The sequence below is a fragment of the Saccostrea echinata genome, unplaced genomic scaffold, assembly GCF_033153115.1.
Source record: "Saccostrea echinata isolate AGI-Se365-2 ecotype Australia unplaced genomic scaffold, CSIRO_AGI_Sech_v1 ptg000009l, whole genome shotgun sequence".
Taxonomy (NCBI): Eukaryota; Metazoa; Mollusca; class Bivalvia; order Ostreida; family Ostreidae; genus Saccostrea; species Saccostrea echinata.
The window spans coordinates 41,710,927-41,725,368 of record NW_026889758.1 but is presented as its reverse complement, the minus strand read 5'-3'; the positions used below and the strand labels follow the sequence as shown (position 1 = coordinate 41,725,368).

General features: G+C 33.0%; 3 protein-coding genes across 3 annotated transcripts; all 3 read right to left on the bottom strand.

Annotated features, from left to right (window-relative positions):
- Positions 1 to 679: 679 nt before the first annotated feature.
- Positions 680 to 1,770, bottom strand: LOC133182745 (uncharacterized). Its single transcript, XM_061317592.1, has one exon. It carries the CDS (start codon positions 1,757 to 1,759, stop codon positions 680 to 682), a length of 1,080 nt encoding a protein of 359 aa, XP_061173576.1. The 5' UTR covers positions 1,760 to 1,770.
- Positions 1,771 to 4,223: 2,453 nt separating this feature from the next.
- LOC133182744 (uncharacterized) lies at positions 4,224 to 6,948 on the bottom strand. Its single transcript, XM_061317591.1, has 3 exons — positions 6,913 to 6,948; positions 5,437 to 5,968; positions 4,224 to 4,246 (listed from the first exon to the last, which is right to left on the bottom strand). Exons 1-3 carry the CDS (start codon positions 6,946 to 6,948, stop codon positions 4,224 to 4,226), a joined length of 591 nt encoding a protein of 196 aa, XP_061173575.1.
- Positions 6,949 to 7,794: 846 nt separating this feature from the next.
- LOC133182743 (uncharacterized) lies at positions 7,795 to 12,559 on the bottom strand. The gene is made up of 4 exons (XM_061317589.1): positions 12,527 to 12,559; positions 10,980 to 11,037; positions 10,518 to 10,568; positions 7,795 to 10,322 (listed from the first exon to the last, which is right to left on the bottom strand). Exons 1-4 carry the CDS (start codon positions 12,557 to 12,559, stop codon positions 7,795 to 7,797), a joined length of 2,670 nt encoding a protein of 889 aa, XP_061173573.1.
- Between the last annotated feature and the right edge of the window lie 1,883 nt (positions 12,560 to 14,442).

Genomic DNA, 14,442 nt, shown 5'->3' with positions numbered 1-14,442 from the left:
TGCGTTGACGTCGAATGCCAAGAGATAGATTTTATGTAACAATAAGAACTAAAACGAATAAGAAAAGAAACAAACACATTCCAGACACCTTATTGTAATGACTAACAGTAGTTTGTCATTATAATTGTCACTTGTAATAGCTAATGATGACCTATAGTTCTGTGACGATTACTGTCCATTACTGAATTATTTTTGTTTTCAAAAAAATATCTTAGTATTTTTATCTATTTGTTTTTATGTCTGATGTGTAATTAATGTTTTCCTATCACATGTACTGAAAATGTGGACATACATTATTTCAACAACTACAGTATTATAAATTAAACATATCTGGCTTAAATCAAAACTTTACTTAAAGGAATAAAACTATTTTTAGAATTGGGTACAGTTGAAATAGTTTTATAACATACAGTACATGATTCATTTTTGAATTTTGTTAGATTCAATATGTACAGTTTTAGGGAAACAATTATGCCAAAGTCCACATCTCTTTTATTTAAAAAACGTCCAAACGTTGATATCTGATTTCACTAATTAATAGAATTGTTATTTTACAAAAAAAATTACTACATAACTTAGCATCTTATATTTTAAGTTCAGTCGCTTCCAGTTAAAACACCTTTTCATTATCAAATACTACTTTAGTTTACCCTATTCCAAAATAATGAATAGATTTGGATTAAAAATTACCAAATCGTCTCCCCGGGAATCCTGGAGGAAAACCGCCCCGTTGTCCCCTAAAGAATGGCGGTCTCATAGGAGGCGGTCGCCTCATTAATGAATTTTGTGGAAATGGCAGGGGTGGTCCCTGCATAGGGAATTGTCCAATCATATTTTGTTGCATAGGCACTGGCATTTGTCCATTTTGAAACATAAATCTTCTATTTTGAAAAATTGCGTTTTGCATCGGATTGGGTCCCTGAAAAGGAAGTGGTTGTTGCATTGGCGCCTGCCCTGGAGGGGAAAACCTTTGATTTGGGAACATCATGTTGTTTACGGGATTCATTCCATTTATTGGCATTCTGGGTGGTAATAACGCGTTTGTAGAGGCAAGATTGTTTTGTTGCGCTGCCATCAAACTTGAATCTTGTGTAATAATTTGGCCATTCACAATTTGTTGTCCAACTAAGTGTTCAAGTGTAGGTGCCTCTATCATCTGTCCATTAATGTCTGCGATAAAAACTTTTCCATTAAATCTGATGATGCTTCCATTTATGGATGTGTCTGCTGAACCTACATTTGAATCAGTTCCAGAGTTCTGTGTCTGTGAGTTTTGTGTTATCTGCTGGGCTTGTTGCACTGTATTTTGAATTGTCTTTTGTACATCCGAATTGCTGTTTGTTTGTTGTATCGAAGAAAGTTGTTGTTGTTGTGTTGCTTGGTCTCGCTGAAAAGGTTGTAAAGATGTCCCCGGAGCAGCTTGAAATGTTGTTCCTTGAATCTGAATTTGTTGCGAATTCTGTTGAAGATTATTTCCAGGCAATTGTTGCATAGGTTGCAGCTGACTCCCTAAAGCCGCCTGGGGTTGCGGACCAGTCGATACTGGCTGTTGTGCACTACCTGCAGCTGGGGGGAATGGAACCATTTGAAATGGCGTATACGAAATTTGATTTGGAGAGGCTTGAACCCCTTGAAAAGGGACACCCTGTGCTTGAAATGTTTGCAATGGTTGGGTGGATTGAAAGACTGGTTGGCTTGGAATTTGTGCAAATACATTTGTCGAAAGCAGTAAAATCAGAACTGTCAATCTAACCTCCATTTTGTTTTGAAAAAATCCTCTTTGTATAGCTAAAGTATAGAAAAAAACTCTTTTCAGTTAATAAATAAAGGTGCAATTATTGCACAAATTCAATTTTTTTTTTACATATCAGAAAACAATAAAAGCGTTGTACACATGAATTATTCATTTAAAAAAAATTTTGTATAAAATAAAATTAGTATTAAGAGTTTCATTTAACATATCAAAAACACTTTTCTCCTTACCTACATAACAATCTAATCCTTCTCTGTATAAATTGGATGTAAATTTAACACAAGGCAACACTCCTCGCGCGTGTAAATAAAATAAAAAAGTGTAAAACGGGCGACAACGATGATATATTAATTATGATCATAAAAGGCGTCAGGAGGCAGGTGCTCTTTGGCCTATCGGCACCTCACCTAACGTAGACAGCGACGAATATCAGGGGCATTAACAGACATAAATGTAGCAATAGCATACAGGCGAACATTTTTATGAGGTTATTGGAATATGATTGACATCGTACATATATATTCCCATCTAATTACTTATAATTACCGATTCCGAGATTTTCATAGAAAATGATTTTATGTCATCTTATTGGATTTTACCTTATCCAGGATATTTTATGGAAATGTGAAAATAACGAATACATGTACATAGTAATCAAACTCTAAACTCACTTTAACATTACAGATGGAGATCAGCGCAAACAAGGACCCTTGAAAATATCAGTGGAAGGATCAGGAGGAGAAAGCATCCGCTGTCAACCGGTCATACCCGCAATGAGCACGTTGTCTTAATCGGGTAAACGAAGACAAATCGGTATGAAGCGAATGACCCAAAAATATTAATGAAAAACCTGAGTCGGCCGAATGACAGTTGTATTTGCAAACCAGGTCATTGTAACGACCATAGAATATGCCAATGTTAATCTTAAAGCAGAATGTTGATACGCTTGTAACATCAACTTATTTATTAGTAGCCTCTCTCGGTTCAGAAATTGTTCGCAGATCATGTTCTTGTGTACCGAATCAACTAGGAGACCCATACACCATGGCAAATTGTTTTTTTAAAGAGGAAAATTGATGGAATTGTTAAAGTCATCACGTTTATCATAAGATTAGTCGTTAGTTTGCCATTAATGTCAATCTCCGGTAAAACATCCAAATATGAAACAGAAATTTCAGACTCTGTGTTTCTTTTAATTTTTCTTTATTTTTTGACAATCGTGAAAAAAGTACTATCCATTAAAATATAAATCCCACCAAAAGACCGTGTTTTCATTACTTTGAAGTGGAATTCCCTCCTAGACTTCCTACACCGTGTTCCTGAAGCTACTACAGATAAGGATCTGAGAAATACTAAACTGGATCATGTATCTTTGTTTTTGCAAAATGAAATACCTTCATCAGTCTGCTGTCTTTCTATGTATTAATATTAACACAAAGATTCATTTATTTCCCTTAAATATAAAATAAGGACATCAGTTCAGTTATTCAGTTTATTAAGGTCAAGAGAATTACAACAATCGCACGGACAATCTTTACAAACATATACATGTAAGTACATATAAAAAAAGGTCGTAAAAGCTTATTATATATATTAGATTTTGTTTTCGTATATGTCTTATATTGTGGGCATTTTAGATCGAAATAAAACCCTTCCTTAATATCCCCTTATTCACAAAGATTCCATATTCTGTCATTTCTTTCAATTTTGTATATTTGCAATCATTAGATTATGTGCAGATAGACTTGATCTGTGATTGATATTCTTTATTTCAAACGGTTTACATAAGTGAGAGAAGTGAGTGGGCAGAATTATCGACAAGGTGTTGGTAAATAAGGTATTTTTTGGTGATTTATATAGATATGACATAATATTATTGTACAAATACATCACACATTTTCTGATATGCAATATAAATTGTGTTTCTATTTATACAATTTTTATCATACACTTTGCAAATCCCAATCTATGAAATTCATTTTAATATTAACAATCCATTCAGCATTATTTTGAGACCTGACTTCAGAATACAATTATCACTATTCCCTAGTATTAAGCAATATCTGAAGTTAACACACTGTTTGCAAAAGTACATCGTCGTGAGTAGACATACGTGTATATACTTGAATTTTTGTTGGAGTGTCTGTCTGTTTGGAAACTTCATTACCTTTGGAATGAATTTCAGAATCACAAATACAGACATTTATTGTAAGCATATAGATCCAATTAACAAATCTCTTTCAGACAACACAACTAGTAATGACCAGGTGCAGTTTATTTCTGTAACTTGTCTAGCTGTTAACGGCGATTGATCAGAATTTCATTTTCCCACCAGGAACCGAAATTACCATTAAAGTTATCGCATCAACAGTAGAAAGTCTTCATGTAAGTTTTGTTTTTGTTTGTTTGTTTTTGTTTTTGTTTTTTAAACAAGCGTTATGTTATAGAGCAGATCTGGAAAATAATATTTCTATGGTGGGTCTGGAGTCATCTCTATGACACAACGAACACATGATAAAAAAAAGAATTTTTGCCCTTTTTTCTCTTAACAAAATATCAAAGAGTGTAAAAGTAAATTAAACTAAAAACTAAACTACATTTCGGCAAAACTAAATGAAATGTGTCAGTTTTTGGAGAGAAAAAATTCCCCTTTCTACATTCATCAATAAAAATGATGAAACTCACAATCTAAATAAGCCGTGTTGAAGCAAAAACTTAAGTTAAATTTACCCGACTTCTATAATTATAAAACTGTATGATTTTTTTAAGTGTTGAGCTCTACGACAGTTATGTCCATGCATTTTGTGGTGACATGACAGTGCAGTGAAGATATAGGCCAAACAAATAATGCTATATTGAAGGAATCGTGAATAGATACTTATTCCTTATAATTACATATAAAAAACGTTTTTTTTTCTTTTCTGTTTTATTCCACTTAATAAATCTTATTAATATTATTAATTTTCTTTACGCCTACTTTTATCATACGAGATCACAGTATGAAGATATAACCACTAATTTTACCGGCATAATAATTAAAAAAAATACTAGTGTAATGTAAACAATGCTACATGTACATGTATATACATATAAGTTCAGACGTTTTATGTACTGTATCTTGTCTTTTACATAACAGTTACCGGTAGATGATAACAAAACTGGAAATGGTTTTGCTATAAAATGTATTTTACATAACATACAAAAATAAAACACTCGTCATGAAATATACAATGTTAATATATATACAGCGTACGTTCCTAGAACGTGAGTTTAAGATGGAAGTCTTTGGGAGAAAGAATAATCCACAGTGTAAGTGGATGAAAAATTTTGTGTTGATTGACACAAATTCCTTCACACATATCACAATGTCGTAGTCGTCTGGATCGTAGAATCAGCATCTCCGAGAGCTGCCGGTGCCTCCTTATCTTTTCTTATCGTGCACTTCTAAATTTATTTTCCTGCAAAAATTGCGTAAAACATACATGTACATTAGAAACTATAAGATTCATCAACTTTCCTTCTACAAAATTTGAAAAAATAATATTTAACAATTTTTTGATTGACGAAGGGATTTTGATTTTCTGCTCTGTAGTCTGGTCAATGTAATTTTTTCCATCAAAGTCTCGCAGTGAAAAGTGTTAAAAATGAGAATACAGAAACAAAATATAAAAAAATGTACTTACCGACTGGTTGTCTAAGTCCAGGGTTTAGTTGATTGAACTGGTTAAATTGGCCTGGAAATTGACCAACCATACCAGGTTGTCCAAAACGGTTGAAAGTATTTAGACCATTGTTGAATCCAGTGCCGAACTGGTTAAATCCTGTACCAAATTGATTTCCGAAGGGAGACCCCAGTGGAGTATTAAATCCAGTAGTTCCGAACTGATTGAAGCCCGTAGTTCCGGCAAATCCACCAAGCTGCCCGCTAGGCACAAGGGATGGATTCCGACCAAACTGACCATTTATACCAAACTGGTTTCCAAACTGATTGAAGGCTCCAAACTGGTTCATTCCTAATTGTCCTTGCATTCCAAACTGATTGAATTGTGTTCCAAGTTGGCCAGGAATTCCTCCGATTTGACCAGGAACTCCGAATTGACCAGGAACACCACCTATCTGACCGGGACGAAGTTGTGCATTTAACTGTGGATTGATTTGTGCGAAATTCCTTCCACAGAAAGCAAGCGAAACGCAAATTACAAACAAAAACCTCATCTACAAAAAATAGAGTATATTTTCATTAAAGAATTCAGTCAATCAAAATCTATAATTAAAAACAATACTGTAAAGAAACATACTTTAATGCACATGTATGAATTCTCGAACAGATGTATATTCTTACCTTGTTGGAGACCAATATACCCAGGTTAATACTAACTTTGAATGACCAATCCAGGTTATTTATGCAGCTTTTTAGAGAGGGATGTCTGGGCTATTTACCATCAATCAACTGTTACGTTAATTGACACTGGCTTCGTGATTTCTCACCTCTTATTCATTCACCAATCACAGAGTTTGATTTGGACATTACCAGGGTGCCCGTAGGATCGGGGAAGTTGGGTGTTATACACAGATGATACAATGTTATCTCTGGACCAAAGAGGAACTTAAGGCAAGGGAAACGAATATGAATAAATATAGTTATCTAGATAATTTGGAGACAGAGAGATACATGTAGTAACTATTCTTATGTTTCTCTAATTGAAAAAGTTCCGTAGCAAATAGAAGAAAAGTGTGCGATTAAATAAAGCTGTTTCTTGAGCCGTACTTTTTTTTTTAACAGATATCAAATACTTAAAGCATGAAACGGGATATTAGGTTTTTTGATATTTAACAGAATATCAAATGCAGCACTAGCTCCAATTCTTTATTTTATTATACAGGGCACTGATCTTTGCGACATGAAGGACGAGAACAGTAATAGAAATGTTGTTTTTCATTAATGTGGACGTCTTGAAAACAAGTCTGGATACCTTTTTTTAGACAAACTTTAAAAATTGTGTCCAAAATTCTGAACATTTTGTTCAATGTTTTTTTTCTATGATGAAGCGATAGAATACTAATGCTGTGATATCAACTCATGTTGACACATTTAAAATAACGTCATACACCCCAGATCCGAGTCTATTGCTGGTCATTACTCATATAAAACATTGTACAATATGTCCACGAGGCACATTGTCCATTAACGCCATGGGTGTCGTTTACAGAAAGTCAGTGTTATTTAATTAAAGAGATTAATGGCTTAATCAAGACGCAAGTATTTCTAACGTTAGTAATATACTTGAGTAAGAAAAACATATGTTTGACCAATGACCTGAAACGTATTTTCATAATAATGTAATTCACTTACATATATGGCTGGTCATATGTCATTCTTGAAAATAGATATTAAAATGTAAATCTCAAAAAGCTACTTAATTGTTCTGTATTAATTTAATTACTAACAATTACCAAATGAGATGACAACAGAAATCTCACTTTAAATTTTGCCTGATTGAAGAATCTGAAAATTGTTGACATTTGTCAGCTGAAAAAAATACCCATTTTACCAAAAAATAACATAAAAGCCTTGTGGTAAATTATGTACATGTATTTATTTGTTGGAATAATGTAATTACCACGTACCAGCTTCCCATTAAATCTGATCGAATAATGTACAGTTGTAATAATTATTCATTAGCTTTTCATTAATTTTGACATGAAAAAATTCATTAACTAAGGCTCTGACAATAGATTTTACACACCAATATTCTGAAAATAAATTGCTTATTTCTAGTATCAAGAATATTGAAGAAACTAAACATGTTCGTTACTGGAATATATATTATCTAATAAATCTTTAAGAATTTTTTAAAAGTAAAACAGAAACAAACAAACAAAAACGCACAGATCTTTAATAATATTTAAAAAAACATTCAAACAAATACTACATAATATGTCGTAGAATAATATTTAGACGTAGAACTGGAAATCAGCCATGATCATCTGTTTTCCAAATTCAATATATTCTTCAAGTGTGAAGATGAAAAAGATTCAAGTCAAGGGGAGTTATTCTTAAGTAATTTGAATATTGGCAAGTTCAGCTTATCACAAGCAACTGCTAATGCCAGGTGTTTTTCAACATTCGTCCACTGATACTTTTCTAAAAGGAAGCGCACAATTTGTTCTGGACGATAATCTTCAGGAAAATTAGAGGCAATCGCCAGAGTTTGCTTCGTCCTTCTAATATTCAAAATGCATTCAAGGAGGAAGAAATCTCTTTTAGCACATGCAATCTCAATTGCTTTGTTCACAGCATCGTCTGACCATTCGCAATCATCAACCTTTGCGAAAATAGAATACAGAGGAATGGCTTTTGGAGAATACGCGCCTAAAACTAAGCAGTTGTCAGTGAGTTGCGTACCTGCCTCCATGAGGAAGTTTACGACTTCAACATTCCCTTTCATGCATGCGGTCTGCAAAGCAAATTCGCAGAGACGACTGTCCCATTTTCGGGATCTGTAGATGAGTTCAATCATTTCATAACTATCACTACTTAGTCCTGCAGCCAACTGCAAAACACCATCATCAACATGGATTCCGTCAGCTATTAGTAACTGGGCTTTTTGAGCATGTCCATGGCGACAGGTCAATCTGAGAGCCTCAATTTTCTGTTCCTCAGTTAAAAGATTTATCAAAACATACTCTAAAATCCTATTTGAGCCAGCTCCCGTTTCTATGAGAAGGTGAAGATGTGCTTCCGTAAATGACACATCGCTTTTCTGCAGAATGAACTTAAAAACGTTAACATTATCTCGAATACATGCTTGTTTAAAGGCATTCTCTTTCATTTCTGAATCCCATTGCTGAAAAATCCGCAATTTTTCTAAATATGCCGAAAGTTTTTCATCTATAGTTCCGGTATGTCGTCTTTGCTTTGGGATTAAAACATGCGATTCACTTGTTAGATATTCCACAAGTTCAAAAGATGATACGTCGATTTGAGTCAAGTTATCATTGGACATCTTCGGATGAATTCCAGTTTGTTCAGACTGTGTCAAAGGATGTTCCGATATGTAGTGAACAGCACCGTAGTGTAGTATGATCTCTACAACTTGTGGACAGTCCGAGTTCATCGCCAGAGCAAGCGTAAACTTTCTTTCGCGTCGAAACCAGGCATTGTTTGGATCATAAGATTGTATGATTTGAGATAAAAACGCGGGATTTCTGTAGCTGAAGAAGACAAGAGATGGTGAATGGTCTCCAATGTCAACCGAGCACTGTGAAACCAGTCTGGCTGCATCGGAAAAATTGTACCGTCTGGAAATTAAGCTTTGGAGACATGAAGCTTTATTGAAATGTTGCAAAAGGTTTTTGACAAAACGATTTTGTTGCATGATTTTCAAGTTGATGGTTTCATAAGGGTTTTGAGTTATTTCTGTATAAATTCTAGAATAAAGTATTGCACACTGTTCTGTTCTCAAAATCAGTTTGCTCCGTATATCTGTTTTTTCGTCATTTCCTAAAAAGTCGCACCATACTAGATCTAAATCTGTATTTCCACATTTACATAAAACAACTTCGAGGAATTTTCTTCCTGCGACTATGAAAACAGTTTCTCGAACCGAAGTGTGCGAAAATTCGTATACTGATGAGGATGTACTGAAGGAGAGAAATACCCCTTGCAGGAGTTTAAGATTTTTCCGCAGCCTTTCCAGATCAGGTGCACTTGATCCAAATTTCCCTAACATTTCGTGCAAAGCGTCGGTTTTGTTTAACAAATGGTGACTTGGAAAACAAGAGTCTTTTGAAAACAACAACACCACACAAAGAGTCACAAATCTATCAAAATGAAAGTCAAACATTTCCTCAATGTATCCCATTAGTATTTCATAAGGATGAGTGAAAAAATTCAAACCGTTTCGAAAAAAGTTTTCATGTGAGAAAAACAATTTGCAAAGATGGGGAAAACCTAACGGTGTGTCCGTATTTCCAATCTTATTTTTCAGGTTTTTTGAAAGACATTTTTTGTAACAATTCGAATAATTATCCAACATTTCTATTTTGGAAAGTCTATCTATTTTATAGTCCATTGCTAAATTGACCACATATCTGTCTGTAAAAATGTTGTGTTGACTGAATTTGGAGGACCGTAGAAATCTCAGACTTTCGGAGTAAATATTATTTCTCGAGGTAATAACAATGAAAACACTCCTCATGTCTGGATTCCCAAACCCCTTATACAGGTATAACTCCTCGAATCTTTGTCGCCAACTTTCAAAGAGATTCATTTCAAAACCGAAACTTCCAAAAATATCATCCAATAAAATGATACATTTTTCTTCTGTCATCAAGATTTTATGCATTTCGTCTGATTTTGAATTCCATAATTTTATTGGGGTCATTTTACAAACTTCATGGAAGTGGCGTAACACAGAGAGACCTAGTATTGTTTTTCCTTGCCCTGCCTTCCCTATTATTACAGCCAACCCTGTCTCCAATATACGCTTGATGACGTCATCCAAGACAGGTAACTCTGTGTAGCATGGCGGTCCGAGTTGTTGGTCCATAAGGCGTTTGGTTTGTTCTGAGAATTGAATATATAAAAAAGTAAAACCATACTGGAATTAACAAATGCTGATGGCACTCCTCTTTTGAAGCAAGTTTACTAATACTCATTAATTATTTTTTAAAATGTTTTTTTGTAATCTTCCTTATTGTTGATAACAAAGATGGCTGTAGTTCTAAGTCAGTTAAAAATATTCAACAAAGAAACACTTACCAATCAGGCTTTCTGCCAATGGATCCCATGGCTTATGATCTCCTGAGTTTGCTGTGAAGAAATTATATCGGTAAAACATTATTGTCAGTAAACATAGTACAAAAGAGGAAATGTAGTCAAACCTATACATAGTTTGAAAATTCAAGTTCAAAATTGACAGCACAAATAAATTGTATATATATAGAACTGTAAAAGCATTAGTCTGAGAGATTCTCTAGAGCATAATTAATTATCTTCGCTATTTATCTTTGTGATATTATGATAGTCTTTCTCGTTTACGGAAGTCCACATTAAGTATTATGCTCATTGTCAAGTGTGTATGAAGAATGGAGGTGACTATTACTGTTTGACCCTTTTTGATTTTTTTTATTTCAATACATGTACATTGCACACACAGAGACAGAGAGAGAGAGAGAGAGAGAGAGAGAGAGAAAGAGAGATTTACTCAGTATTTAATCTTACTGGTTATTGTAACGTTAGTGATGTTTGATAAGCTGACATTATTGGTTCTCCTCGCATCCTGTTGATTGAAAATGTAATTAAAAATAATTCATTATAAACAAATAACTATAGAACAAGCAGGAGAAAAGCAGGAGAAAACAAAGTCAAACGCATAAAGGATACAGCACTTGTCTGATGTTAAAAACCTCATTTGTTACAAAACTCTTTCATCATAGAATATTCATTCATTTTGTACCCAATACCATTCTTTATTCAAACAAAGATTTTTTGACCTTGTTCTTGATATGTATCAATTAAATATTCATCAAAAATAAAAGTAAATATATTGATTAATATAGAGAAACCTTTGACTTTGATACCTCATTATTAATATTTTATTTCCTAAGCGCTGAAAAATACCGAACAAAAGATCTATTTCTTTTTGTCTAATACATCATAGCTCACCGGGGCGCTTGATTTTTGTTTTTTGTATTCATAGATATCAGACATGGATGTATTTGTTTTCTAGACATTTCTGCTGTTTTGTTTCCTTTCCTTCACACGCAGTAGTAAATTAATGATAATTTACTTTATCAATTAGGGCCTAAAGTTCACATTAGAACATAATCAAGCAAAACTTTTTCCGAAATTTTACGCCAGATGGAGCAATTTTTTTGCTTGAAGCTGTGACTCTTTTTTTTAAAGACGGAAAAATAATTTTATCTCTTTTTATTTTTTAGCAGCTTCCTGTTAATTTTAAGAGCGTTGATTTTTGTGTGAATTGGAATGGAAAAGACACTGTGCTTGATTTTAAGCACCTAGTAAACCTTGACGAAGATTTATTGGGAGGAGTTAGAGATGGTGGGATTTGATCACGCCTAACAGTCACTTGCAGCTTACATTTAGCAGCCTCCCCTCCTTTGAATAATCAACCCAGATATTAAACTAGTTTTGTAATAGTATATCCCATTAAATAATTATTCTGCGAAATATGATAAGTCACAATCACAACTTTGAAGGTCTCCTTCTAGATAAAACAGGTACGTAGTATCGTTTTTGAAAGGGAGAGGGGCAGCCAGAAAAAAGTCAACTGAGAAAATTTTGACAAGCAAAAAAAAAAAAAAAAAAAAATAAATAAATAAATAAAAAAAAATAATAAATTAATTAATAAAAGTAAAAAAAAAATTGTCCATAGTTGAAAATCGTATTGGGGGGGGGGGATTCGGGGGAGGTTCCAACTTTTTTCACAAATTTTATTAATACTGTACATCACCACATTTGCCGTTATTTTTTATACTGCAACAAAAAGTTATGTTTGGAAAACAGATTGGGGAGGGGGGAGCACGTCCCCCTGACCCCCTCCCCTTTGATATTACGTGCCTGTGAATGGGGCACCAATATTATTGGTCTATGAAATAGGATTCACATCTATAATCACATGCATTATGGTTTGCCTTGAAGAATTTTTCCATATTTTGTATGAAACGCAAGAGTTCAAGCATAGTGCGTTTGCATGGGTTATTTCTAGTTTGTTTTAAAATCAAATTCTCCATCTAGATAATACTTACTGAGTCAGCTGATGGCACAATCTGATCTTCCATGATAACTGGGGATTTCCCGAACTAATATTGGGCTATGTCACCACCTATTATAAACAAACAAGTACTTATCAGGGATAAAATGAAATGTGTATTGGAGTACATATTCAGTACATTTGATCATGAACATGATAAGTTTTTCTTACAAGGTGTGAATTAAAAGAAATTGTCGAAGTCATCGTTCCCTATTCTAAATATAAGATCTACATCAATTTGTATTTTTTCTCATCTTTTATTACGTTAATTCCAAGTACAATGAAACCTTACATTGTCTAATATCTAATACATATATCAATATTTATTTATCATGAGAAAATATATCCGACATGCAAAAATTACCAGGTGTTATTACTTCATTAATTTTGTAGAATTTAACTTAATGCATGTACATGTATTCAGTTTGCATTTTTCAGAAACTGCAATGTTTGCTCGTCTAGTACACCTCAGTCGATAAAAGATAAAAAAACAAAACAAAAACAAAAACTGATAATGTTCGAAAAAGGGTAAACATACTTGCGTTTAATCCCGTATATCATCATAGTTTGTCAAGTGGTGAGCTGCATACTAAGAAAAGTTTTGAGTGACCAATACTTATTACATGTAAATGTACATATAGTTTATATGTACATTATCTATAGATAGAATCTTACATCATGAAACTAATATTATCTTATCAAACCGTGCGTTTGTTATCTATATGCATATATTCTTAATTTCTGATAAGATCAGATACTAGTTTGTGTATATCAATACATAATTTTACAATTTACAAGATACATTTACAAAACAAGATTGTCCTTCTATTATATAAAATACAATTTATACATCATAAAAAAATTTATTTCGCATATAAATAATTAGTAAAACAGTAAAAACCAATTACTTGTTAATATACAATCAATATTATCACGAGATAATATGCTTAAAGTTAAGATATTCATAACCTTACAGCAAATAAGTTAATAGAAATGTAAAAGAGAAGCTAAAAATCTTCTTAACTTTGAACAATGATTTACTTTCTTTGAATATAGATTGATAGTACTCTGATACATTCGAAAAATCACATTTAGCCACGGAAAAAAACTATCTGTATAAATTCTTTTTTAAAGAAAGAAAGAAAAAATCGCCTCATACAATTTCTTGATACAACCACCATGATTTTATGAAGATGATTTCTATACATTAGTTATAACTAGTAAGTATTATACAAGGAAACGTGTCTATACCATTGTGCCAATGATATGGTTTTTTGCATTTTAAGAGGGCAAATAATTGACTACCCACCAGTAACATCACTATTCTTCTCAGACGAACGCTCTTTGTCTTCATATCTTTTACTGCACTCTATATATTATGTATAAATTCCCTCATATCTTCTTCTGTTTCGTAACGTGACGGAAACAATTCGAGCACTCTGTACACTATAAATTGATTATTGAACATCAAGCATCAGAAAACTGTGCCGCCCCATGGGTATTCATCGGAGCTATCCAGCTAATAAAAAATACATTGATCTTGTTTCTACTGGACCATGTTTTTGCTATTGATAATGTTACTTACATGTAACCGTGAAAGACGAGTGCGCTATCAAAAAGAATGTAACACACAGAGAGGTACGTAAGATAGATATATAATATGCTTGGCAGATTTTTTAATTTATTTCATGAAGAAATAATGTATATATCAGTTTTTATTTTCCAAATATTGCATTATCTTGGTTTCTTAAAACTTGAGAAATATCTTGAGTTCTATGGTTGGTGTTTTTTTCTGCAATAATATAATATATATTATAAATGCATTTTTTTTCTAACATCTAAATACTTTATCTAATCATAGGTACACTTTTTGCATATTTTTTTCTAATTTTTTTTATTTTACATATAGTT